At 49.4% G+C, this 25,981-nt stretch overlaps 1 protein-coding gene across 11 annotated transcripts in view; it reads left to right on the top strand.

Moving 5' to 3' along the window:
- Window positions 1–20,999, top strand: part of ZMYND8 (zinc finger MYND-type containing 8) — a 126,307-nt gene extending 105,308 nt beyond the window's left edge. For 6 of the 11 annotated variants that reach the window (XM_065892458.1, XM_065892457.1, XM_065892453.1 and 3 more), the window contains 6 exons: window positions 5,526–5,606; window positions 7,416–7,494; window positions 9,730–9,969; window positions 11,916–12,073; window positions 13,226–13,292; window positions 19,319–19,458. In XM_065892458.1, the coding sequence (XP_065748530.1) occupies window positions 5,526–5,606; window positions 7,416–7,494; window positions 9,730–9,969; window positions 11,916–12,073; window positions 13,226–13,292; window positions 19,319–19,458 (765 nt within the window). Of the gene's footprint in view, window positions 1–5,525; window positions 5,607–7,415; window positions 7,495–9,729; window positions 9,970–11,915; window positions 12,074–13,225; window positions 13,293–17,346; window positions 17,431–19,318 lie in introns of all 11 variants that reach the window. The other 5 variants (XM_065892454.1, XM_065892449.1, XM_065892459.1 and 2 more) reach the window with 3 other exon arrangements.
- Window positions 21,000–25,981: the final 4,982 nt, after the last annotated feature.

The following is a 25,981-nucleotide window of genomic DNA, read 5'->3' as shown; positions in this document are numbered from 1 at the left end:
GTCGTTTTTCCCTTGCTGCTTTCAATAATTTTTCTCTATCTTTAATTTTTGCCAATTTGATTACTGTGTCTTGGCATGTTTCTCCTTGGGTTTATCCTGTATTAGGACTCTCTGTGCTTCCTGTACCTGGGTGGCTGTTGCCTTTCCCATGTTAGGGAAGTTTTCGACTATAATCTCTTCAAATATTTTCTCGGGTCCTTTCTTCTGCGACCCCTATAATGCGAATGTTGTTACCCAGAGGTCTCTTAGGCTGTCTTCATTTCTTTTCATTCTTTTTATTCTGTTCCGCAGCAATGAATTCCACCATTCTGTCTTCCAGGTCACCTATCCGTTCTTCTGCCTCAGTTATTCTGCTGTTGATTCCTTCTAGGTATTTTTCATTTCAGTTATTGTATTGTTCATCTCTGTTTGTTTTGTTCTTTAATTCTTCTAGGTCTTTGTTAAACATTTCTTGCATCTTCTCGACCTTTGCCTCCATTCTTTTTCTGAGGTCCTGGATCATTTTCACTGTCATTATTCTGAATTCTTTTTCTGGAAAGTTGCCTATCTCCACTTCATTTAGTTGTTTTTCTGGGGTTTTATCTTGTTCCTTCATCTGGTACATAGCCCTCTGCCTTTTCATCTTGTCTCTCTTTCTGTGAATGTGGCTTTTGTTCCACAGGCTGCAGGGTTGTAGTTCTTCTTGCTTCTGCTGTCTGCCCTCTGGTGGATGAGGCTATCCAAGAGGCTTGTGCAAGTTTCCTGATGGGAGGAACTGGTGGTGGGTAGAGCTGGCTCTTGCTCTGGTGGGCAGAGCTACGTAAATCTTTAATCCACTTGTCTGCTGATGGGTGGGGCTGGGTCCCCTCCCTGTGGTTGTTTGGCCTGAGGCGACCCAACACTGGAGCCTACCCGGCTCTTTGGTGGGGCTAATGGTGGAGTCTGGGAGGGCTCACGCCAAGGAGTATTTTCCAGAACTTCTACTGCCAGTGTCCTTGTCCTCACGGTAAGACACATCCACCTCCTGCCTCTGCAGGAGACCCTCCATCATTAGCAGGTAGGTCTGGTTCAGTCTCCTATGGGATCACTGCTCCTTGCCCTGGGTTCCGATGCGCACATTACTTTGTGTGTGCCCTCCAAGAGTGGAGTCTCTGTTTCCCCCAGTCCTGTCGAAGTGCTGCAATCAAATCCCGCTAGCTTTCAAAGTCTGATTCTCTAGAAATTCCTCCTCCCGTTTTCAGACCCCCAGGTTTGGAAGCCTGACGTTGGGCTCAGAACCTTCACTCCAGTGGGTGGAGTTCTGTGGTATAAGCGTTCTCCAGTTTGTGAGTCACGCACCCAGCAGTTACGGGATTTGATTTTATTGTGATAGCGCCCCTCCTACCGTCTCACTGTGGCTTCTCCTTTGTCTTTGGATGTGGGGTTTCTGTTTTGGTGAGCTCCAGTGTCTTTCTATCCTCAGTAACTCTTAATAGTAGCTAATGACAATAATCTAAGAGTATTTAGTACATTGCTAGGTAGGCAATAATAATACTTGACTCTTTAGTAATGAGTAAATTACTAATTAGTTACCAGTGGGTAAACTGTTCAAGTTGATAGAATGGGTGACAAGAGTTGAGGATAGTTGTTTCTAGACTTCTTGAAGTCTCATGATAGGAGTTGCTTTATTATTGAGTGTGAAAGGTAGAATCTTTTCTTTTAGTTCTAGATGGCGAGAGTGGTATATATAATTTTCTACTCATGAATTTCCGTTGGTCATTTTCTTTTTATTCTATCTAGGTGTATTATCTGTTGCTACATAACAAATCACTACAAAACTTAGCAACTTAAAACCACACACATTCATCTGACAGTTTCTGTGGGTGTTGAGTCCAGGCTTGGCTGGGCTGGGTCCCCTGTTTCAGGACCTCTGGCAGGCTGCCTCCAAGGTGTCTGCTAGGGTTGGGATTTCATCTGAAGATGTGACTGGGGAGGGATCCACTTCCAAGCTCACTTAGGTGGTTGTGGGCAGGATTCACTCCCTTGAGGGCTCTTGGACTGGGGGCCTCAGTTCCCGGCTGGCCGTTGGCTGGAGTCTGCCCTCAGTCCCTTTCCCTGTGGCCTGCCCAGCATGGCAGCTTGCTTCATGACAGCAAGGGGTAGAGGAAGCCTGCTAGCACGGTGGAAGTCACAGTCTTATGTAGGTGATCACAGAAGTGACGGACTGTTACCTCTGCCATATTCCGGGGGTTAGAAGCAGGTCACTAGGCCAGCCCATGCTTGGAGGGGATTACACCAGGGCACAAAGCCCAGAGGGCTGAGGTCACGGGGAGCCTTCTCAGAGTGTCTGTCACACTAGGTAGGATGATACTAGCAGTAGCCAGTGTCTGCGTGGCATTTACTCTGGCCCAGACACTGTCCCAAGCACGTTTTATGTGTTCCTTACTCAATCTTTATGACAGGTTGGTGAGGACCGTACTGTTAAGCACACCTGTTTTATAGATGAGAAAACTAAGAGCTGGCGAGGCCACACAGCTTGTCCAGGGTCACATAATCAGTGAGTGTGCAAGCTGGTGTTGGATGGTAGCTGTCAGGATCTAGTGAGTATGCTCTTAGCCTGCCTTTGAGCTGACTTGTGAATTCACGCCACTCCTGCTGAGCACAGCTGTCCAGTGTCCACACATTGATTGTCCTCACATGTGGCTTTTTCAAGCAACTCCGCTTCTTGGGGGTAACTGTCTCTTATCTAGTATTTCTGCCCCTTTTTGAATAAAACACGAGAATTGTCACAGAGTCCCCGAGTTTCAGAACAGGAGGGATTCAAGTATTAGTTACTTGTTACCATCCTCAGAGTTTTTGTCTTACCTGTTCATCACCTTGAACTAGTACTGACTTAGTATTTTTATTTAAATTGACTTAACTAGTTGAAATAAAATTAAGTCTAACCTCACCAGATCCTGTTCTTTGTCAAGGCTTGAAGCTTAAGCCCATCTTCCTTTTGTTAAAGAGAGAGATTATGATGAAAGTGTTAAAGACATAATGGCACCAAACAGAGCCTTTCTTCCTAATGTGATCTGTTGTAGGATTGCAAGAAAATTGAAACGGGGTAATTTTTAAAATTACTGATTTAAGAAAATGTCTGGTATTGCCCAAATGGCTTCTTGTTCTGCTTGCAATTGACTTGACTTTCTGTATCACCTTCCATTGATTTGGTCCAAGTTGTCTATTTACAGAAGAGAAAACTGAGGATGCTTTGCGGCTCTGGCTAGTGGTTTGCAGCAAACCAGTGTTCTCAGCTCCTGCAGCCACTTCTGTTCCATCCCCGACTGTTGCCCCCTTCACTCTTAGAGCAAAATTGAAGAATGAACTTCTTGACAGACGTTTTCTTTGCAGCTAAGAAAATGAACACAGTGGCTAGTTTTGTAGCTGATGAACTTTCTTGTGTCTGAGGTGACCCAGAGTTGAAGACCCAGATTTGTGTGTTTTGGCAGAAGGGCTCTTTGTTGGCTTCTTTGCTATATTTGGAAGTAAGAATGAAGGTCAGTCCGCAAATTCATGATTTCTTTAAAATGGAATGTAACGATGGCATTAGTAAAGTATTGAATTGCATCCACTTTCTGAAGTTTCCTTGTAAAGCAATTTTGTTTTAATATTTTAAATGGATGTGGGTAAGGAGGCCCATACTGAGTGACTGACCATAAAGCACAAAGTGTTTTTTTTGTGTGTGTGTGTGGTACGCGGGCCTCTCACTGTTGTGGCCTCTCCCGTTGCGGAGCACAGGCTCCGGACGCGGATGCGCAGGCTCAGCGGCCATGGCTCACGGGCCCAGCCGCTCTGTGGCATGTGGGATCTTCTCGGACCGGGGCATGATCCTGTGTCCCCTGCATCGGCAGGCGGACTCTCAACCACTGCCCCACCAGGGAAGCCCAAGCACAAAGTGTTTTTGCTGGCAGTGTCCCCCTGTGGCACCTGCAACAAGCTGGGGGCGAAAATCTCAACAGATAATTTATTCATTTTCCTCCCATTTTGGGGTGAATTGGGGGTTACTCTTTTGGGGGTTGGGAACAGTTTTGCAATTACATGTTCACGTGAATTAATTTTTCTGTGAAAATGAGACAAACAGGTATTTCTTTAGGAACCACACTGAATTGTGGTCCAGAACCTACCCACTCCTCGGCAGGTACCGAACCACAGTCTTCTTGTGGTTTTCTCACTTAATCCTTTTGCGTACCCTACAAGGGGGGCACTGTTATTATCCTTGTTTTATACATGAGGAAACCGAGGCTCAGAGTTGTGGATGAGAAGATGTAACAGTGAGAACAGATCTCGGGCATCAGATGTGAAGGTGCTGTTTGTCCTGCCTTCTTACTGAATTGGAACAAACTGCAAAGCACAGGGGGTCCTCGGCAGCGGCCAGGCCAGATCTGAGACCTAGTTTCGTCTCCTGTCCCCTCCTCTTCCTCCTGTGATGTGGGAGGTCAGTGGCCAAGTGGCAGATAGAAGAGAAACCCACCCTGCAAACACATTCCGTCAGCAGCCACCTGGGTGCCTGCTGCGTGGACGTGAGCTGTTGCCACAGACTTGCTGATGCCCTCAGGGGTCAAATAGTTAAAGAAAAGGAAGATGGGAAAGAAACTGGAAAGGCAGTGGATGCCCCGACCAAAAGCATTAAAATAGCAAACCAGCTAGATCTACACAGTGGACCATATTATTCATCCCTAAAAAGGAATACAGCACAGACAAATCTTGAAAACTTTCTGCGAAGTCGAAGGCAGTCACAGAGGACCAAGTATTGTGTGAGTCCCACATATATGAAATAATCTAGATTCTATCTAGAGACAAAAAAGCAGATTTGTGGTTATCAGAGGCTGGGGGGCGGTGATGTGGTTATTGGGGGGGTGAAGGCTCACGGGGAGCAGAGTTTCTTTTTGGGGTAATGAAGAGGTTCTGAAATGGATTGTGGTCACGGATGTACAACACCGAATGGACTAAAAGCCATTAAATTGTACATAGTAAATGGGTGAATTGTATGGTATATGACTATCTCAGTAAAATGATAGTTTTTTTAAGGAGAAACAATTTTAAAAAACCGACAGCAACAAAACAGTCTCTCCCTTGAGCCCACTCTGTGCTGGCCAAACCATCTTGGGGCCAGATTCATCCTCCCCACTTAAACCTGTGGCTGTGCATTAGCTTTATGGCTGTGAACTACTCCCATGGTATGGCACAGGGAACTCGGGGGTGATTCCTACCCTGCCTGGATCGTACCAGGCTCTCAACCTTGGCCCTAGGGACATGTGGGGCTGGATAACTTTGTTGCAGGGGCTGTTCTGAGCACGGTAGGGTGTTTTGAGCATCCCTGGCTTCCACCTCCTCGATGCCATCAGCACCCCCTCTCCCCCTCCCCCACCAGCCATGACAACCAAAAATGCTAAGTGTCCCAGGATGGACAAAATCACCCCCAGCGGAGAAACCACTGCTTTATGCAGATAAATTTTAGATGTGTGTCATCTAGAAAAAGCCTCAGGGAAGTGATCACCTGAATCATTTCTGTTTTTATCTTTCAGATGATGGATGCAATAAAAGGCACAATGACGGAAATATATAACGACCTTTCTAAAAACACTACTGGAAGCACAATAGCCGAGGTCAGAGATGACACATTCAGTTCCCTATTTGCTAAGAGTGTTTTATGGGCTGCTGTAGGGGCACCGTGAAGAAGCTTCTCTGGAAATCCCTCTCGGGTCCTGTCTCTGGTCACCAGGCTCGCTCTGCTGATGGGGGTTTGTGGTGAGGGTATTTCTTCACTTTGCCAGGAAGCTGGCGCTCTGGAGACACACACTGCTCTCCGCAGTCACTTCACTTCTACTCATACAGCCAAAACCAGAGCTTGAGTTGTTATTCCATTGGTGAGACTGGACAGTAGTGCTTTTGACCCCATGTAAAATTGGATCCTTCATCTTCTCCCAAAGTTTGGACTTTTTTATACAGGTGATCCCTGTTGTCCGGGAATGTGTACCCCCAGCCTCCTTAATTTAGGTGATTGCTTAGAGAAGAGCGTGGTTAAAACTTTGAAATGTCCACTTAGGAAGTGACCATTTATTTTAAAAAAAAAAAAAAAAAGCCTCCCTGAATTTCCCTCCCAGGCTAATTCCCTGCAAGCCCGATGCAAACAGGTCACCACGGGAAATGACAATGGCAGGACTTCTAGAGGCCATTGAAAGTCATGATGGAAAACTGGGGGGAGTCACATGCAGAGCCATTGACGACCTGGCAGGGTGAGGCTGGCACCCAGACGAAGAGGAAAAAAATCTCCAGGAAGGTGTCCCTATAGGCCTTCAACAGAGAACCACATGAATGTAAAGGTTTCAGGGAGGTCCCAAGAGAAACGGTGAATCTCCTTGGGTATTTTTGCTGATGTGACCCTCGTGATGATGGTGCTGGGACGTCAAACAAGAACTTAGAAAAACTTCCCCATCCTCACCCCCACCTGCTACCATGCTTCGTTCCTTTTTGTTCATTTTAACTGGCGTGGAGTGGAAAGTATGGATCCGTAATGTCTCACCTGAAACCTTGGGTCCAGATATGTGCCAGAATTTTCCAGATTTTAATGAGGTAATATGCAGCCCCCCTCCCACGATTAGATACAAGGTTTTCTGCAGTGAAACAGTACAATTGTTCCCACCGTGTTTGATAAATCAGGATTTCTCAACTTGACGCTACTGACATTTGTGCCAGATGATTCGCTGTGGTGAGGGCCGTCCCGTCCATCTGGGACGTTTAGCAGCATCTCTGGCCTCTACCCCCGGGATGCCAGGAACAACCTGTAATGTCTCCAGGCACTGCAGTGTCATGGAGAGAGGGGGGGGGGCAAAAATCATCCCAGTTGAGAACCATTGGGATTATCCAGCACTGTCAACAGCCTTGTATCAGTTCACATTGGGTTTACATTTTCCTTCCTCCAAACGAATTTGGCTCCAAATTTACTCCTACCCCCCAAAATACCCTATGGTTTCCAGAAATGTTAAGCTTTGGACTTTGAAGAGGATGATCACGCACCCCTGTGCCCAAAATCTTAGGTAAGAGACACAATAAAGCTTGTTCTTATTTGTTTTTGTCTCATGTTTTAGACCAAAATCCTCCTCAAACCTGTGGCGTACTATTTATCGTGAAGACCTGGTCTTCTTTTCTTCCTTGAAGTGGCTTTTCCTAGAGCATTTCTTGGAAGAGACAGCCGACCCATATTTGGCTTTTTGGAGCAGAAGTTCTCCCGAATTTGGGCTAACCCACTGGCGCCCACCTCTCTTACTGAAGCTGTGGGGTGGCCAGCACAGGCTGCCCTCTCTTTGCCTCAGCACATGACGTTAACCCTGTAATGAGAGCTGGAGCTTCCGAGCCCTGTTGGTAAAAGGCACCCAGGTGCACTTTGTAAAAAAGTCTTTCTTTCTCCTTAACAGATTCGCAGGCTGAGGATTGAGATAGAGAAGCTCCAGTGGCTGCACCAGCAGGAGCTCTCGGAAATGAAACACAACTTGGGTAAGTCCTGCTGACTTGGTCTGCACTGTGGAAGGTTCTGGATGTGAGCTTCTTGACACCCCTGGCGTTTGACCCAGATGTGAATTGAATCAAAAGTAGGGCAGGGGGATGCACCACTGGTGGGGAGACCACAGCATCCTGGAGAGTCTGACCTGGAGAAACCAGATATGAAGGATGGAGCTGGAGGGCACCCTCCTTTTCCTCTTTTCAGAATACCAACACCAGCAACAAGGTCATCACAACAGCCTTGGTAGCAGCTCCTGCTTATGAGCTCTGACCTTGTTCCAGCAACCGGCTGAAGTTTTCACGAATTAGCTAGTTCTCACAGAGACCCTTCTGATAAAAAGGGGTCTGTTATTTCCAGCAGAAACTGAGGCACAGACATGTGCAAAGTCACACAGCTGTAGTTCACGTCTGGGCGCCGTGGCTCCAGACTTTCCTCCTTGTAACCACTGACCATCAGGCATCTTAAAGTTCTGGATGCTTCCTGTGTGCCCCACGTCATGGCGAGGGCGTTGGTCCATGGATTGTAGATAAGATTGATGTTTCGCTTACCGCTCTGTGGGGATATTGTAAAAGGGCCTTCCCCCAAAGGCAGAGCAGTTTCTTTCAGACCCTTGAGTAGTATCAGCCTCAGAGTCAGAGTGCCGGCAACCAGGAGGTTCTGTTAGGGAGGCAGACCCGGCGGGGGGCGGTGGGGGGGGGGGTGCCCACCTGCTTGCAGGTGATACTTGTTTAAATCACGCAAACTCCAGTCCTTTGGAAGCCTACCAGGAAAGCCCCGCCCCCGCCCTGCTCCTTCCCTTGTTGCCAGGAGGGAAGTTTATTGGAATGTTGTCACTTCTTCCTGTTTTTCTTGTAAAGTCAAGGAATCTATTTTTATGCAGAATCGTTTCATTTAAAAATAGTGGCCACACATTTGAAAAAATACATGTGGGCTGGACAGAGCTTGTCATGGTTGGCAGGCTCCTAGCTGGAAATGTTGTGTCTGGATACAAGTGCTTTTTATCTTTACCGGGGGTTAATTTTCTTTATTGGTGGTTTTTTGGAGGGTGTTTTTTTTTTTTTTTTAATTTCAGGAAGAGGATTTTAAGGAATCGAGGAACCATTTATTTTTCTTTTGTTCCAGTGTGCAGGTTGCTCCCAGGTGTTGCACTTGTTGTCTGATGTAAAATTGAGAGAAATCTCAGTAGCGCGAGCAGTTTGATAGTTGTTTTATTAGCCTAATGATCAGTCAGGATGCCCTGTCTGGTAGATTAGAGCCACACACCAAGGATACGGCACGTCCAAGTTGTAGCCCCACCTCTGCCCTTATTAGCTCTGAGCCTCAGTTTCCTCATCTGTGAAAGGGGTATTATAATAATGCTTACCGCATAGGGTGAGTAGTATAAAAGGATTAAAGGAGTTCGTGTTTACAGAGTGCTTACAGCAGTGCCTACAGATAGTAGGTGCTATGTAAGTATTTGATAGAAAAAAGGCTTATACTAATGATAAAGTTCAAAGTGAGTTTAGTGGAAATTGTTTCAAGGGTTTATTTGAGGGCTTCCTGCAGAATCCCCATGGGGCCCCCTTCTCTGCATCCTTGGCACCTGACGTTCATTATCACAAGTAGCTCTGTTGGTCAGCGTGCTGGATGCTCATCTTACAGGTGTAGACACCGGGGCTTGGGCGGGCTGGGTGACTCACCCGGGGGTATCACACAGCCAGGGCATCTCCAAGCCAGGATCCACGCCCGAGTCTGTTGGAATCCATGTTCTGACCTGGTGTGAATGACCCCATGGCCTGGGCTGGGGGACAGGTGATGAAGCTGGCATCTGCTCCCCTCCCCTCCCCCTCCTCCCCTCCCCTCCCCCTCCCCTCCCCCTCCCCCCCTCTCTCCCTCTCCTCCCCTCCCCTCCCCATCTCCCCTCCCCTCCCCTCCCCATCTCCCCTCCCCTCCCCTCCCGTCCTCCCCTCCCCTCCCCTCCTCCCCTCCCCTCCCCTCCCCCTCCTCCCCTCCCCCTCCTCTCCTCCCCTTCCCCCTCCCCCTCCCCTCCCCCCTCCCCTCCCCTCCTCCTCCTCCCCTCCCCTCCCCCTTCCCCTTCCCTCCTCCCCTCCCCTTCCCCTCCTCCCCTCCCCATCTCCCTCTCCTCCTCCCCTCCCTCTCCCCTCCCCCCTCATCCCCTCCCCTTCCCCCATCTCCCCTCCCCTCCCTCCTCCCACCCCCCTCCTCCCCTCCCCTCCCCCACCCGGCAGAGCTGACCATGGCTGAGATGCGGCAGAGCCTAGAGCAGGAGCGGGACCGGCTCATCGCAGAGGTGAAGAAGCAGCTGGAGCTGGAGAAGCAGCAGGCAGTGGACGAGACCAAGAAGAAGCAGTGGTGCGCCAACTGCAAGAAGGAGGCCATCTTCTACTGCTGCTGGAACACCAGCTATTGCGACTACCCCTGCCAGCAGGCCCACTGGCCTGAGCACATGAAGTCCTGCACCCAGTCAGGTAGGGCCCCGGGGGCACCTCCTGGCCCAGGCTGCAGAGGGCGGGCTCTCGGCTCCCCCCTGGACCACAGGACCCTCGTCACACTCGCTCACCATCACCACCTGTGTGACTTTTTTTTTTTTTTTTTTTTTTTTTTGCGGTACGCGGGCCTCTCACTGTCGTGGCCTCTCCCGTTGCGGAGGACAGGCTCCGGACGCCCAGGCTCAGCGGCCATGGCTCACGGGCCCAGCCGCTCCGCGGCATGTGGGATCCTCCCAGACCGGGGCACGAACTCGTGTCCCCTGCATCGGCAGGCGGACTCCCAACCACTGCGCCACCAGGGAAGCCCACCACCTGTGTGACTCTTACACACGAGAGAGCAGCATGCGGCCATGGAGCCGAGACTCCAGACACAGGTGTTTTGAACCTCTCGTCTCCTTGGCCACAGCGTTGTCCGCCACAGTGCGGGGCATGTGATGATCACTTTAGTTGCATGTGAGTTGCCGTGGTTGGTTCTCCACCGGGGGCAGTTTTTGTCTCTGTCGCCTCTCTGAAGACACTGGCAATGACCGCAGACATTCGTGGTTGTCATAACCGAGGGAGGGGCGCCGCTGGCATCGAGAGGGCAGGGGCCAGGGATGCTGCTAAACGCCCTGCAGGATGCACAGGGCAGCCCCTACAGTGGAGCCCATCCGGGACTCATAGCGTTGAATGAGGGATCCCAGTGCTCACGCGAAGGAAAAAGTGTGGGTTTGGAGCTAATCGGTCTTTGAAATCTCTTTCTATAAATTTATTTATTTTATTTTTGGCCGCGCAGACTTCAGTAGTTGTGGCTCGCGGGCTCTAGAGTGCGGGCTCAGAAGTTGTGGTGCACTGTGGGGACTTCAGGGAAGTCCCCTGAAATCTCTTTCTAATACAGAGCAAGCAGATCCCAGGCTAGGAGACTCCAGCAGGAAACACTGTCTAGTTAGAATTTGTTAATAGTATTTATTAGTGATTATTTTACAGTTAGCATTTATTTATGGCTAATGTTAGATTTCTATGCTTAGAAATAAAAGTCTCCATTTCAAATAATTTATTTAAATACAGATAACAGGGCTTTCCTGGTGGCACAGTGGTTAAGAATCCGCCTGCCGACGCAGGGGACACGGGTTTGAGCCCTGGTCCGGGAAGATCCCACATGCCGCGGAGCAACTAAGCCCATGCGCCACAACTAGTGAGCCTGTGCTCTAGAGCCCGCGAGCCACAGCTGCTGGGACCCGCGCGCCTGGAGCCCGTGCTCCACAGCGAGAGAGGCCACTGCGACGAGAAGCCCACTCACTGCAACTAGGAGTAGCCCCCACTCGCTGCAACTAGAGAAAAGCCTGCATGCAGCAGCAAAGACCCAACGCACCCAAAAATAAATAAAATACATAAGTTAAATACAAGTAACATAAATAATATGATAAGGGAGTATATCTACAGATTGACAAGTTTTTTAAAGGTGATACACGAATGACCCAAATTTGAGAAGCTCTGGAGCAGGGGTTGGTAAGCTTTTTTTTTATGAAGGTCCAGAGAGTAAATATTTCAGGATTTGTGGCCTGGGTGGTCTGTCAGAAGTGCTCAGCTCTGCTGTTATAGGGTAAAACATGGGGTGAAAACTGGTCTAAAATTAGAAATGATGAAATGAGTAATTGGAACAGCAGTTTACAGGGTGTTGGTTTCACGAACATTCCTTCCAGAATGATTTAATAAAACTTGAATCACAGACTCTTAGAAATGAACATATTTTCACGCACAGTCTGGAATTCCTGCATCTGGAAAGCTTTGGTCCAGCCACCCTGGGCCTGTGCTTGTGCCCTGAGTGGGCCTGGGTGGCAGCTGCGTCTCTTACAGGTGTTGGTTTGCGCAGAACGGGCTTCCCCGTGGGCCCGGGAGCCATCACGCTCGGCTTATACTTGGCTTCTGTCCCCTTTCGCCCTCAGCTACCGCGCCTCAGCAGGAAGCAGACGCCGAGGTGAACACGGAAACACTAAACAAGTCATCCCAGGGGACCTCCTCCAACACGCAGGCAGCCCCCCCGGAAACCAGCAGCTCGAAAGAGAAGGAGACGCCAGCCGAGAAAAGCAAGGACAGTGGCTCGGTGAGTCTCCATCCCACATGGCTTTGGGCCACGCAGAGTCTCAGACCCACCCCCATGCCCGCCACCCCGGCGAGTCCTGTGCTGTAGGGAGGTTTGTCTGTCTTCAGGCTGCAGATGGGGTGACAGTCTTAGCAGGGCTCCTTTTCACAAGGTGCGTGTTTAGGGCAGCCGTTGTCCACAGAACCTTCTGAGACGATGGGAATGTTTTGTATCTGCTCTGCCCAGTATGGGAGCCACTAGCCGCGTGTAGCTGTTGAGCGCTTGAACTGTGGCTAGTGTGACCGAGGACCTGGATTTTAAACTTTACTGAATTATAATTAATTTCAATACGGGTAGTCACAGGAGGCTGGTGGCTGCTCTCTTGGACACACAGGTTCCACCTCCTGCTTGCCCAGTGTGTGGTATATGTAATTGCACGCAAACGTTATTTTAGGTGGCACCTTGATCTTTTTTTTACATTTGTAGTCATTATGTATTTATTTCCTGTCTGTTAGGAAAAAAGCAAGTCATCCCAGCAGTTAAAACCCTTTGATTTCATTGATATCATTGCCTAGTAAGAGGTTAAGGTGAAATAAAAGTGAACTGATATAACTTGATGTAATATGCAGTCAGCCCTCCGTATCCGTGGGTTTCTCATCCTTGGATGCAACCAACCGAAATTCCATCCGTGTTTGGTTGAATCCATGTATTCGAAACCCTCGGATACAGGGGCCCACTGTAGTCACCGCACTAGCTAGGCCTTCTTTGTGTGTAAGGAGCTGGAACATCCCCAGATTTTGGTACCCTTGGGGACTCCTGGAACCATCCCACTTCGGGTACTGAGGGACGGCTGTGCTTCCTTTTGGGATGTGGCAGAAATCTGGGGTGGGCGTTAGGTCAGAGAGGGGAGCTGAGGACCAGTGTTCTTGAAGCCTCGGCTCTAGAGTTGAGTGAGGAGCCCCCAGTGCTGTGTTTTGGGGAGGTAGAGCAGAAAAGGGCACAGGTGCAGGGCCCCCCGGCTGACCTGGCCTCCCCCGCCTGAGCACGCCAGGCAGAGGGCACGAGGGTGCTGTAGGGGCCGTGATGAGTGCCCCCATGGATCCCTGGGCTTCCCTGGGGGCGCTGCATTGGCCCCGGTGCCTTGCCTCCATGTCTCTCTTTTTGTATTTCTAGACCCTCGACCTTTCTGGCTCCAGGGAGACGCCCTCCTCCATTCTCTTAGGCTCCAACCAAGGCTCTGGTATGTTGCCCCCCTGGTGGGCGAATGGTGCTCTCACGGTCCACACGGGCAGAGGGGAGCCATGTCCTCAGGGAGAAGCTGAAGGGTGTAGGGCTGTGATTTTCAAACTGTGGGTCCTTAGGGATCCTTGGGGGTGCCCTGGGCGGGTCAGCGGGGGTGAAGGAGTGGCGGGGCAAGGTGGCTTTCAGGCACTTCTCCAAACGGGTCAGGATTTACCTGTACTTGTTTGATTTCTTGGGGTTCCACATCAAAGACATAGGGTTCCGTTGCTGACCTGGGGTGGCGTAGAAGATGCATTTGGGTTGGGCAGTTCTTCTGCCCTCAGAGAAATGACCACAGGAAATGAAACTGTGAAACTATCCCCGAGGTCCCAATGCCCGCATTTAGTGGATGAGGGTACTTGAGCATTCAGAGGAAAACAGAAAATTTTTAGGTAGATGATCTTTCTGTAAAACTCTTTCTACTTGAGGGATAACCTGGTAGGCTGTTCTGGGGAATTATCTGACACTGACTTTTGGTTTTCCCCTTCTGTGCAGTTTGAGCTGTCCTCTTTTCTAGCCCAAAGGGTCTTTCCCCTGCACCCTCCTAAACCGGTTTGAGGACATTCCAGAAGGGTTCAAAGAAGGTGTCTTCAGTGAGGGCAGTTCTGCTTAATTCAAGGTCCTTCAGCTCTAGGATCTTTCTCTCTGCCGGGTCATTCTCTTCAGCTGAAAACCAAACATTTTCTTTTAGTGCATAGAGGAAGAAGGGATGTCCTTCGTTAGGGTGGCTGGAGAAAGTTCTCTGAAGGGCTGGAAAGTGGGGTTCAGGTTCGGGGTGCACCAGGGGGAGTGACACGAGCTGACTTCACGAACTTGGCATTAAATACGATTGAACCACCTGTTGAAAAAACTCACTTCTCACTCCCCCTTCAGTCCTCTGGTTACATCTCTGAGAACAAGTTCAGTTTGGTGCTAAGGTATCTTCTTCATCCCTTTGATTTCTTCTTCTTCTTTTTTTTTTTTTAAATCTGTCTTTTTAACTTCAGCAGCATGGCACCCACCTAGAATTTTCTACTACAATTTGGTTTTCATTATGTTGATTTGTAGAGTTGTCTTCTATGTATGGCAGGTATTATTGCTTTCCTGCTTTTTGGTGATGATATAAGAGTTTCTGTTTAACTTAAGTTGAAAATGAGTTTAAAATAACAGCACGAACTGAGTGGACGTGTCACAGTTGCACGGGTGGAGTGAGAAGGGCTCAAGTTGGAAATACTGCTGCAGACAGGGGGTGCTGTTGAGGTTTTGGAGCAGCAAAGTGGTGCAATCCATGTGGGAAGATTAACGGGCCTTGGGAAGATTAGTGATGCCCTGGGAGTATGGAATCTGTTGGGACAGGGAAGCTTGCGTGCGGGAAGGTGGTTGGGAGATGCATCGTACCTCAGTTCCGAGGTGGATGAGATGTTACCTAGCCCAGGGTTTGGCAGACTTTCTGTAAAGGACCAGAGAGTAAATTTTTTTTTTTTTGCGGTACGCGGGCCTCTCACTGCTGTGGCCTCTCCCGTTGCGGAGCACAGGCTCCAGACACGCAGGCTCAGCGGCCATGGCTCACGGGCCCAGCTGCTCCGTGGCATGTGGGATCTTCCCAGACCGGGGCACGAACCCGTGTCCCCTGCATTGGCAGGCGGACTCTCAACCACTGCGCCACCAGGGAAGCCCTAGAGAGTAAATATTTTAAGCTTCGAGGGCCACACAATTTCTGTCAGAACTGCTTGACTGCCGTTGTCGGATGAAAGCAGCCACAGATGACACACAAAGAGATGGGTGGGCCTGTGCTCCCGTGAACCTGTACTTGGAAAAACAGGCACTGGCCTGAATTTGGCCCACGGGCCGTTGTTGGCTGACCTCCCCCTCCTTCTCGACCTGAAGCACCCTGGTGTCTGAGGGGGTAGAAAGGGAAGTTGGAGAGAGGGAGCCAGGAACCTGGAAGACGCTGGTGACTTGGCGCCGGGGTTGGGGAGTGGGGACGATATTGTCCCGAGGAGGCTAATGATGAGATGGGGGAAAGCAGGGAGGGAGGGAAAGGTCCCACACTGTCAGCAGCTGGAGGAAAAAGCATTTTTCAGGCAGTGCTGCCGTGTTACTTTGGAGTGTGGGCCGAAGGGAACCGAGCAGGAGGTCACTGGAGGCCAGGTCAGGACAGCGAGCCCCAGGCTTCTCACTTTCCCCTATTTACTCACCAAAGCACCCTGGGTGATGGCTGGCGGCAGAGCAGACAGACTGGCTGGTTTTCTGATTCCTCTTACGTCTAATGGTTTCTGCTAGCGCTCACTGCTTGCTGACAGTGTACATGGAATCTTGTGGAGGAACGTGGGCTTTACAAAGGTTTACAAACACTGAGGTTTCTGAGCTCTTTATAGACTTCTGGAACTAGGCTGGTTAAGATGAGGGTCTAGTCGGGAGGGAGGAAGGTTTAGTAGGGGGTAGGAGCTTCCTCGGGGTGGGCGTGGGCCTTTCCTGTTCACTTGTCTCTTCATTTTAAGATTGTAAAGCAATGCACGCATATCCAGTTGACCCTTGAAGGGGTTTCAACTGCATGGGTCCACGTATACATGGATCTTTTCCCATAGTCAGCACGGTTCTACACGATCTGTGGTTCGTTGAATCCGTGGATTTGGATATGGAGGGCCGACCATGAGACTTAAGTGTCCATGGAATTTAGTATCTGTGGTGGGTCCTGGAACCAATCCCCTGTGCTATCCCTGACACCAAGGGATGACTATAGTTAGAGAAAATAAAACTGTACTGGGAAAAACAGTTCCTACTCTCAGTCTCCATGGCTGTCTTTGGGTACATCTGGCACTTAACCACCTCCTTATTTGTAAATAATGTAAATAACGTGTTTCCCCATACTTATATCTCTGGACTTTATCTAGACGTTGCTTGTTGACTTCTGGCTTTAAAAGATGAGAATTGGGGTCTTTTATCACCTCTCTACTCGCCCTCCTCCCAAACTACTTACGTCACTGTTTGATGTGCCTATGGGTTACCTTGGTCAAGTAAAACACTTGCTCCTTAGTTCTTGTTCTGTCAGCTGGGGACAGTATCTCTTGCCCCCTCTCTTGGTGCCCACCACCTCCCTCGAGACCTCTCCTACCCCTGTCATATCCAGACTTGGCATCTTCCCACTTTGACTCTCCCATCACCAAGGTGGAGGACATGTGCATCTCTCGCGTAACTTCAGTTGGGTCTTCTCGCTTTCGGCTGTTGGCTGAGCCTAAAAAATTGACATACGATAATCTGTGTTTCCATCATTCTGATTGTGCCATTTGTTGCAGGTGTGTACTGCGATCACATTTCCACCTTTGCATATAGCCTTGCTTTTCCCTGGAGTTTCTGTTTTTTTTTTTTTTTTCTTTTTAATGTTTCCTTTATCATACCTTCAATGATTTCCCCCAAATTCTTCACTAGGACAGTTATTTTATTGAGACACTTTTCCTATCACACATTTTAGACTCTTTCCATCTCAGATATTATTTGTTGGTGTCCTTCCGTCATGGCTGAGGAGTGGCCCACTGATACCTCATCTGTAGCCTCTTCCTCAGTCCTTCTCACCACATGCACCTCCGTCGTCCTCTCTTCCCTGTTCCGTCATCAGCCTTGGCAGTAGATTAGTGATTACTTGCCCTGAAAAATCTGGATTCCTTGGGTGGGGCTTTCCACCTAAATTGTGGTGCTGGTGCCTCCCCTTGCCTTGGCTGAATTAAGCTCTTGGCAGAGCTAGTGGTTCCTAGAATTTTGCTTTCAAAATTCTGCGAATTTATGGCTTTACGTAGTTGCTTTTATGTCATTGTACGCCATATTTCCCACCTGTAATGCCGTGCTGTGTCCCGTGATCCTGTTCATGGTTTGATATGCATTTTTAAAAGCCTTAGTCTCCTGTGAATGCGTTAAGTTGGAAAATGGGGACATCAACAGAGCAGCCGCCCAGCGCTAAGACCAGTAGCCTGTTGCTTGGGGGTGTGCGGATTTGAGCCCTCTGCCAGACTCTGAGGCTGCCTGTGCTATCTCTTCAGTTAGCAACAGGTGTGACAAGCAACCTGCCTCTGTCCCAACCAGCACAGACCACCAGCCGCACCCCAGCTACCCAGCCCAGAAGTGTAAGTATGACCCCGCCTCACGGAAGCTGCCGGGGAACTTTTCCCGGCGCGCGGAAGGCTCGTTTTGTGTGTGTCTGTGTGTGTTTTTCTTTGTGGGCGTGTCTTCTCCTGTTCTCCTGAGTGACGGGTCTTGCTTTGCCTTGTTTCTTCTTAGCTTTGCCTCTGATGGCCATCGGAAACCCCAGTAGGAAAAGAGGTTTTTTTTTGGGCCACGCCGCTCAGCTTGTGGGATCTTAGCTCCCCGACCAGGGATCGAACCCACACCCTCGGCAATGAAAGCGTGGAGTCCTAACCACTGGACTGTCAGGGAAGTCCCCGGTCTGGCTTCTTGAAGGGGTCTCATCCTCACTCTTTTCAGAAAGGGTCCTAGACTAACACCCATTGTCCTCTGCAGTGATGGGTCGAATCAACCACTGCCCCGTGTCCGGTCCGTGGGAGGAGTCAGGCTCTGCAGTTACTCAGGTGGCCAGCCTCGCTCTGGGATGCAGCTTCTGTGCTGAGCTCAGCCCTGCTCCCGTTTCTTCTAAGTGGCCCAGCTGGTTTCCGCCTTCAGCAGAGCTGGGGAGAGTCAGTGTGACTTGATTGCATTGTTGTAGGATTTTCTCCTTGTGGTGATAACCAGCTGTATCACTGACCTTCCAGAGAACTAACGGTGTAGGCATCACGAGTAGGGAAGAACGCTTAAGAAGCGGTGGATTCAGGATCCGTAAGACAGCTCCACCCTGGCGCCCCTCTGCCCCCACCCCCCTCTGCCCACCACAATACAATACTGCCCCCTTCTGGTCACCGATGCAAGGGACCAAGAAGAGTTCTCTCCTGAATGGATATGTTACTTGGGAGATCCTTTGATCATTGTCTTCACTACTTATCTTGCAGAAACAGACCTCAGGACCACGTACGTGCCTGCCGTATCACCAGAAAGGTCACCCCCTAGGCGATGATACGGTCCCTTGTTCCCTCACTCCAGTTCTGTCTCTGAGCTTGACAGCCAGCTTCTCTCAATCACATATTCTCACCCCACCTCAAGAAGTTAAAAAAGAAAGTTTTGTCCCAGTCTGTCTGAACTGGGTAAATGATCTAAGATATGATGGGGTCTTAGTGATGTGCTGGTGGGTCTCTTAGAGTCAGCCATCCCGCTGAGCCTGCAGGCTGGGGCCGTCTCACAGTGGGACAGACACCTCACTTGGCTCTTCCTTCAGTGTCCTCGTGTCTTACTCAGCCACGATGTAGTTCCTTGTGGCGCACGTGTCCTTGAAGCTCCCGTAGGTCTTACTCCTGGTTCTTGCATCCTTCAGTGACCCTTCAGCTTGTCCTTACTGGGAGCCAGTGGGTCTTCACCATTAAGCCCAGCTGGGCTTAACCATTCTGGTCCTCACTCCTCTGCTTCGGGTGGTTTGGTTCTAAGTCTGTTTTTCAAGTTGCCTATAAACTGATTAAAGAAACTCTATTAACAGAAGTAAGTAGATCGAATGCCAAATTTCAGTGCCTTTTTTAGTGGCCAAGGTAGGACACAAGGGCATGGGGTGCTTGGTGTCTGGTCATGTAGGAGGGGTGCCTGGTCTCAGGTACCACACAAGAAGTGCCTTCCTCGATAACTTAGTACCTGTCCCCACTCACCTTTATTCTCTCTGAGCACGATTCCCTCCTGTTTTTCCAATCAGCTCTTGTTAAATCCTAAAAAAATAAGTTCTCCCCGTGTAGGCCACAGACACGCAAATTCAGGGCGGTAAGTGGTGGCAGGATTTTGACCACGTGTGTTGTGTGGAGTCGGGCGGGGAAGGTGGTACCAGGAAGCAGGTGCAGATCACACACAGGGATGGTTCTGATTCACTGGAAGTGGGCAGGAATGCTAAAAACCTGCCTTCCGGTTGACTTCCCCCCAACCCAGACCATTCCCGGAGCAGTAAATCCAGTTGCTGGAGCGGCAGCGATGAGAAACGGGGATCAGCACGCTCTGAGCACAACGCCAGCACCAGTTCGAAGAGCCTCATCCCGAAAGAGTCTCGGCTGGACACCTTCTGGGACTAGGGACACGTTGGGGCACAAGTCACCCATCCCATGGAGGAAAAAAAAACCAGACACCAGGAAAACCGGAAACAGCAAAGAAATGTGAGACAGGAGAATCGCCACCCTCAGACTGGAGGATTCCAACCATTCAGACTGGCACGGAGGGCAGCCCGCACTACGTCACGCCCAGCATTAGCCTTGACAGAGGAGTGTTCCACCCACATGAAACCTATGCTTTAGATGTAAATAATGTACAATTTGTGGATGTCATTGAACCTAGAGTACCTTCCCCTTTTTATATTTGTATTGACTTTAACTTATAAAAAAAAAAGAGAGAGAGAGAAAAACAATTAAAAAAAAAGAAACACACCCAACAACAAAAAGAATGTTTGAATGTTGGAGAAGGGATGGTCAGCCAGCCCACCTGTCACAGTGGTATGGAGAGGGCGTGGGGATCACCGTGGCACACAGGTCCTCATCCTGGGATGCCCAGGGGAAAGTGAGCCGTTTCCATTCTTATGTCTGTACACAGCACACTGGGATCAGGAGTTTCCGACACAGATTCGGTGCTGTCGTGGGCACGTCACATCCAGCCATTGGCCCTTTTCAAATACTGTGTTATCATGTTTTAAAAGACAAGCTCTCTGGACCAGAAGGACATGTGGAGGAGCTCGTTTATTTTATGTGATTTCCATGATGACTCTACTCCTATAAAAGGGAAAAAAAAACACCAACGTCCTTGTTTACAGAATATCAACTAGAAACAAGCCCTGCTCAGCTCAGTTGCAGAAGGGAAGAACTTAGAGAGGGTTCAAGTCAGAAGCTCTGAAACAGATCTTTTCTTTGCTTTGTGGTTCCTTTAAAGACACTCACACCCACTTGGTAAGAGACGGGCCGTGCTTTGCGGAAGTGAGAAGTCAAAGGCAAGACGCACGCGGAGGACATTTCAGTCTGGGATGAAGCATGTATGTATTATTTATGTTTTTATGTCAGCATGAAACAAAGGCAGTGTGAGAAGACGCAGGACACCGCCGTGCTGTCTGTTACACTACGTATGCTGTAGTACCATTTTGTATGTTGTGTAAAACAAGAAGCATTGAACAAAGCAAAAAGGTGACGTATGTATATGAGAAAAATTAATTGTACGATATCATTCCAGTACCTTCTGTTGTACATTTTAGTCTCGTTTCCTTTCTCTTCATTGTTGATAAGAGGATGCGAACTGTACAGTTTCCAGCTAGTTACCCATATTAGAGAAGAAATAAAAAGAGAGTATTAGAAGAAAACAGGAGAGAAAGAACATTTGTGAATTGCAGTTGTCAAAAAAAAAAAAATAGCCTAGCTGGCCTTATTTGTGAAGCATAATTGCTTTTAGCATATGGAAGTATTTTTTCACATTTTCTTTGTATAAAATTTGTATTAAACTTAAATATCTTTTTTGATGATGGTGTTTCTTTGTGACTGAGCCAGTGGACTCACACGGTATGCTCTTTTGGGTTCCCCCACCCCCCAGTTTTTTCAGATTCTTCACCTTTTTTTAATTAAACTGTTTTGGAAAAATGGCTTGGTCGTCCTCGATGCAGTTTTCCATTTGGTCAGGATGGCCGTGTCACGTTTGCCCGATCAAACACAGGGGACCGGGCCACGAGAGGTTAGGAACAACAGCTCCATGGGTGGCGGGCACGTTATAAATAAGGGCCCCTAGTGGTGCTTTCCTGGGAAGTCCAGTTCCTGGGAATTTACTGACAGAGATGTAGAACAGAAGGGAAATCCTGGGTCAGTCTTGGAAAAACAGTGGCAGGGGAGTGAATTGCCTTTCCATGGCCAGGATGGGGGCCTGAGCTCCTAGGAGTTCCGTGGGCAGCGTGGGGCCTTGTCTCTGCCCAGGCACACCCTGGTCATTTCATCTTCATGTGTCACAAAATTAGATTTTTTTTTCCCAACCATTTAAACATGTAAACACTTCTCAGCCCTCCTCAAGGCTGGACAAAAGCAGGGCAGGGACTGGATTTGGCCCGCAGGCCATCACTGACTGGTGCTGTGAAAGGAACAAAGTGGGACTGGTTTAGAGAGGGCCTTACAACAACTTCTTTGTTCCTCTTTGTGGGTGTGGGAACCTGTCGTGTGGAAGGAGACAGCACGTGTCACAGCCCCCCGTCAATGGATATTCAGCGTGTCTGCAGACACTGGCCATGGCAAACAGACCTGCAGGTCCCTCGGGTGTGAGTCATGAGCTATGTGAGGGGACCCGTGGGAGTCAACCCAAGCAGCTGCACCCAGGGCTCTGGTGCGTGGCCAGGTAAGAGGGGAAGGGCTTGGAGGTTCCAGACAGGGCAGTGGGGCCTTCTCCCTCTGACTTTAGTCTGGGTGGAGTGTTTTCAGGGCCCTGTGGCTCTGAGTCTAGGAATGAGGAGAAGGAGGGCACCATGCTCTCTGCCGTGGTCCTTGCTTCTTCCTCTCAGCGATGGCCAGGCACAGGGCAGGCTGGGGCTGGCACAGCCAGCCTGGTGGGTCTAGGGGCTACTTTTAACGCAGTTGGGCACTATCGCCGCCTGGTGGCCTCCTTGCAGAACTGCAGTCCCCAGAACCAGAGTCGGACCAAGGGGGACTGGTGGAGGTTCATTGCGGCAACAGCTCTGTCCTGAGCATCTGTGTGAGCCAGGCACTGGGGACACAGCCTCTGGCCTCATCCATCCGACATTCTCACTGGGAAGCAGTCAGATATGCATATGATGGAATCCTAGGTAGAATAGACTCACTGAAGATAAATAGGCAGGGTACGGAGGGGAGGTAGATGGTATTGATTGAGGATGGCTTCTCGAAGGAGCTGCCCTTTGAGCTGAAATGTAAACGTGGTGGGGACTGAGCATGATGTCTAGGGCAGCGCTTTAGTAACACTGGCTGAATGTTAGCAGTGCCTGGGAAGATTTATTTATTTATTTTTGAAATATTTATTTGGCCGCGTCGGGTCTTAGTTGCGGCAGGCGGGCTCCTCTTTGTGGTGTGCGGGCTTCTCTCTAGTTGTAGAGCACGGGCTTCAGAGCTTGTGGGCTCAGTAGTTGTGGTGTGCGGGCTTAGTTGCCCCGCAGCATGTGGGATCTTAGTTCCTCGACCAGGGATATGAACTCACATCCCCTGCATGGGGAGGTGGATTCTTAACCACTGGACCACCAGGGAAGTCCCCACCTGGGCAGATTTAAAACAGCAAAGCAGACACCACCCTCCTTCCCCAAGTAATGACATCTGACTCTCTGAGGTGGGGCTTTGTAAAGCTCCTCAGGTGATTCCTATGGGCAGCCAGAGCTCAGAGCCTCTAACCTGGTTGGAAGAACATTCCAGGTAGAAGGAAAAGCAAACATAAACGGCTTGAGGTGGGGCTGGCATCTTCCAGGAAGAGGAGGAAGGCGAGTGAGGCCAGAGTGAGGGATTCAGCGTGGAGGTGGGGCTGATGAGATCAGAGAGGGAAGAGAAGTCGGGGCTTGAATTATGATCCGAAGGAGATGGGAAGCCAGGGTGGTGGTTTTTTTTTAACAGCTTTAGAGAGAGAATTCATATACATAAATCTGTCTATTTAAAGTATATAATTCAATGGTTTTTGGTATATTACATTATTAATTTTTATTAAAAATTGTGGCAAAATATATGTAACAGAATTTGCCCTTTTAACCATTTTTAAGTGTACGATTTAAGTGTAGTCAGGGTTGTGTTTCGAACATATAAATGTTTTCTAAACTTCAGCATTCACAGGCCCCCTTCACATCAGGGTACATCAGGAACACCACCTCTATTATTGCTCATTTTCTTTAATCCAGCAAGACAAAGGTCACTCATATTCCTTCCAGCATCACCGGTGTGGGTATGTTCCACATGCTGAGCTGTGTGCTGGGGGATTGCCCTGTGCCGGAATCTTTTGGTCTTCATGATAACTCCACGAGGCAGGCACTAATCATAGTCCCATTTTCCAGATGAGGAAATTGACCTGCCCAAGGTCACACAACAGGTCAGTCAGTGCCAGAGCCAGGGTTCAAATCAGTCTGCCTGACTTACAACTCAGTGCAGTGGTCCCTCAGAAGACGCTGCCCCAGTGTCTGTGGCACTGTGGTAAGTTTACAAAACGCCTCTCCCTGACTCCACTGCCCATGGGGTGGGTATTGTTTTGCTCTTTGTCTAGGTTGGGAAACTGAGACTTGATGGTTAAGTGAATTTACAGGTGAGTCAGGTTTTTGGTTGCACACAACAGAGTGCACTCTAGGTAGTTTGAGCAGGAAAGGAATTTATTAAAGGATGTTAAGTGACTTGCACATCTTTGGAAGGGAGGGGTGGAGAGGCAGCCATGAACAATATATAAATTACACTGCAGGACCTTCATGTCACTGTCACTGGGCCCAGACACTGAAACTCTCACTAGTGACACTGGTTATGTTCCTTCCGCCTCCTGCTAGATTGAATTCCATGCATCAGAACCCACTTTCATTGCTTTCACCTGTAGGTGTATCTGAATTGGCTAAGCTTAGGTTTCACGTGGGTGTATCTGATTGAGTCTAAGTACCATCTGGATGTATTTGATTGGTTGAGCCTGGGTACAATTTGGGTGTATCTGATTGGTTGAGCCTAGGTCACATGCTTACAGTCTAACTGCAAGGGAAGCTGGGAAAGTGAGTTTCAGGCTGCTTCTGGTCCAGATTCTCAAGGTGGGAAATTGTCCAAACAAAAGGCCTTGAGTTGACAAAAGTGTTGACGAGCACCCACTGAGGAACTGTCTGAAGTCTCTTATCAGGTCAGTTTTCGAGAGAAGAATTCAACCAGCTAGTTAAAGCAGAAGGGTTTAGTAAGCCAACTGGTCCGTACTCAGCTGTGTCAACTTGGCTAGGCTGGGACTACGTTTCCCAGAATCCCTATCTTTGAAGGGTTCCAAGTTGGAATTGACCGAAAGAGCAACTCGGGTGAGAGTTTGAAGGCGGAAAGGAAGCAACAGCTTCTACTCTTGCAAGGTCGCTGCGGTTTGATGTGGTGACAGATAGCTGCAGGTGTGCCAGCAGGCTTCAGCGTGTCCTTCGGCTGCGTCCAGGTCTTCCTCCTGACTCCTGGGCATCAGCACCTCGCCTGTCACTGGACATTTGGCTGCAGAGGTAATGGTTCCCCATCGATTTCGCTACTAGTACCCCTCTGCAGCCTCACTTTGGCGGCTAGACAGACCCCGCGGCCCCTCAGATGGCCCAGTTCGTGGCTCCAGAAGTCCCTTTTCAGACCTCACTTCTGTACCTCCTCCCACAGATAACGTGTAAGGTCTTACTCTCGGAATAAACTACCCCAAGGACGTGGGCCAGATCTAGCTGCTTCCCTGATGGCGTGTGGCTGACACATTATGAGTATTTACAGAATCACAGGGAGGGCTGAGGAAGCCACACTGCAGGACTGGGCTCCAGGGGAGCCACTGCTGCCCCAGGAACAGGAGGCATCACTGCTGAGTCAGTTTCTGGGGCCAGACCCACGGCCGCTTTGGCTTGGTCTAAACCTGCAGCCCGGTGCCCCATGCCCAGTCCTTTCAACTCTCTTAACTCAGCACAAGTCCAGGTGTATTGTGGACACAGCTGATTGGTAGGCCCTTAAACGCCGCAGACCCCTGGCTGCAAGGGAGTCTGGGAAATTGAATTTTCAGCTTTCCAGCCTCTTCAGTTCAGGAAGGTAAGCAGCGGGAGGAATGGTTGGATGTTGAAAACGCCAGTTTTCACCCAGAGATGTGCCTGGGGATCAAACCCTTGGCTTTGCCGTCTGGCCCAGGGCTTTCCCTACCCAGGGCTCTCTTTTCAGGGTGTGATGTTAATGGGAAACCGTTGCCTCCCTGGCCCAGCAGATAATCCAAGGCCAGGTCACTTGGGTACCAGGCGACTTGTCAACACAATCAAGTACTGACCTCGGTTCACCTTGATGAACTGAAGGAGGAGAAGGGAACTTCATTTATTCAGCATCTTTCACATTCCTGCTCATTTATGTACATGGCACCCTAATAACCTGCATTTTGCAGCTGAGGATATCAGGCCCAGAGAGACCGAGGAAGCTGCCTGAGGTCACACAGCTAGTTAGTGGCAGCAGTGGGACTTGAGCTGTCTGATGACCAAAAAATGCCTGCTCCTAACCGTCACCGTATATTTGGTTCTTTTGGCTGTGCGGTACAGCATGCAGGAATCTTGGTTCCCTGACCAGGGATCGAACCTGGGCCCCCTGCCGTGGAAGTGCGGAGTCATGATCACTGGGTTGCCAGGGAAGTCCCTGTATATTTGTTAATATCGGAGAAGCTTTTGTATAAAAGCCACTTATTCACCCTTTCATTCATTCTTAATTAGGCACCTTTTCTTGGCTAAGCAGTGTCAGGTGCTGGGGATACAACTGTGGACCAAACAGACAGAGGTAGATAAAGCGTAGTGGTTAAGATGGGGGTTACAAACTCTGCTTCCCGGACAAGTCAGGGAATAGAAATCAGTGAAACAGGTTAGGAATAAACTTGACATAGACATGTTTTCTTTGTATTTAAATATGTGAGAAG

This window comes from Phocoena phocoena, chromosome 15 (genome assembly GCF_963924675.1).
Source record: "Phocoena phocoena chromosome 15, mPhoPho1.1, whole genome shotgun sequence".
Classification (NCBI taxonomy): Eukaryota; Metazoa; Chordata; class Mammalia; order Artiodactyla; family Phocoenidae; genus Phocoena; species Phocoena phocoena.
This window is presented reverse-complemented; position numbering and strand designations above follow the sequence as displayed.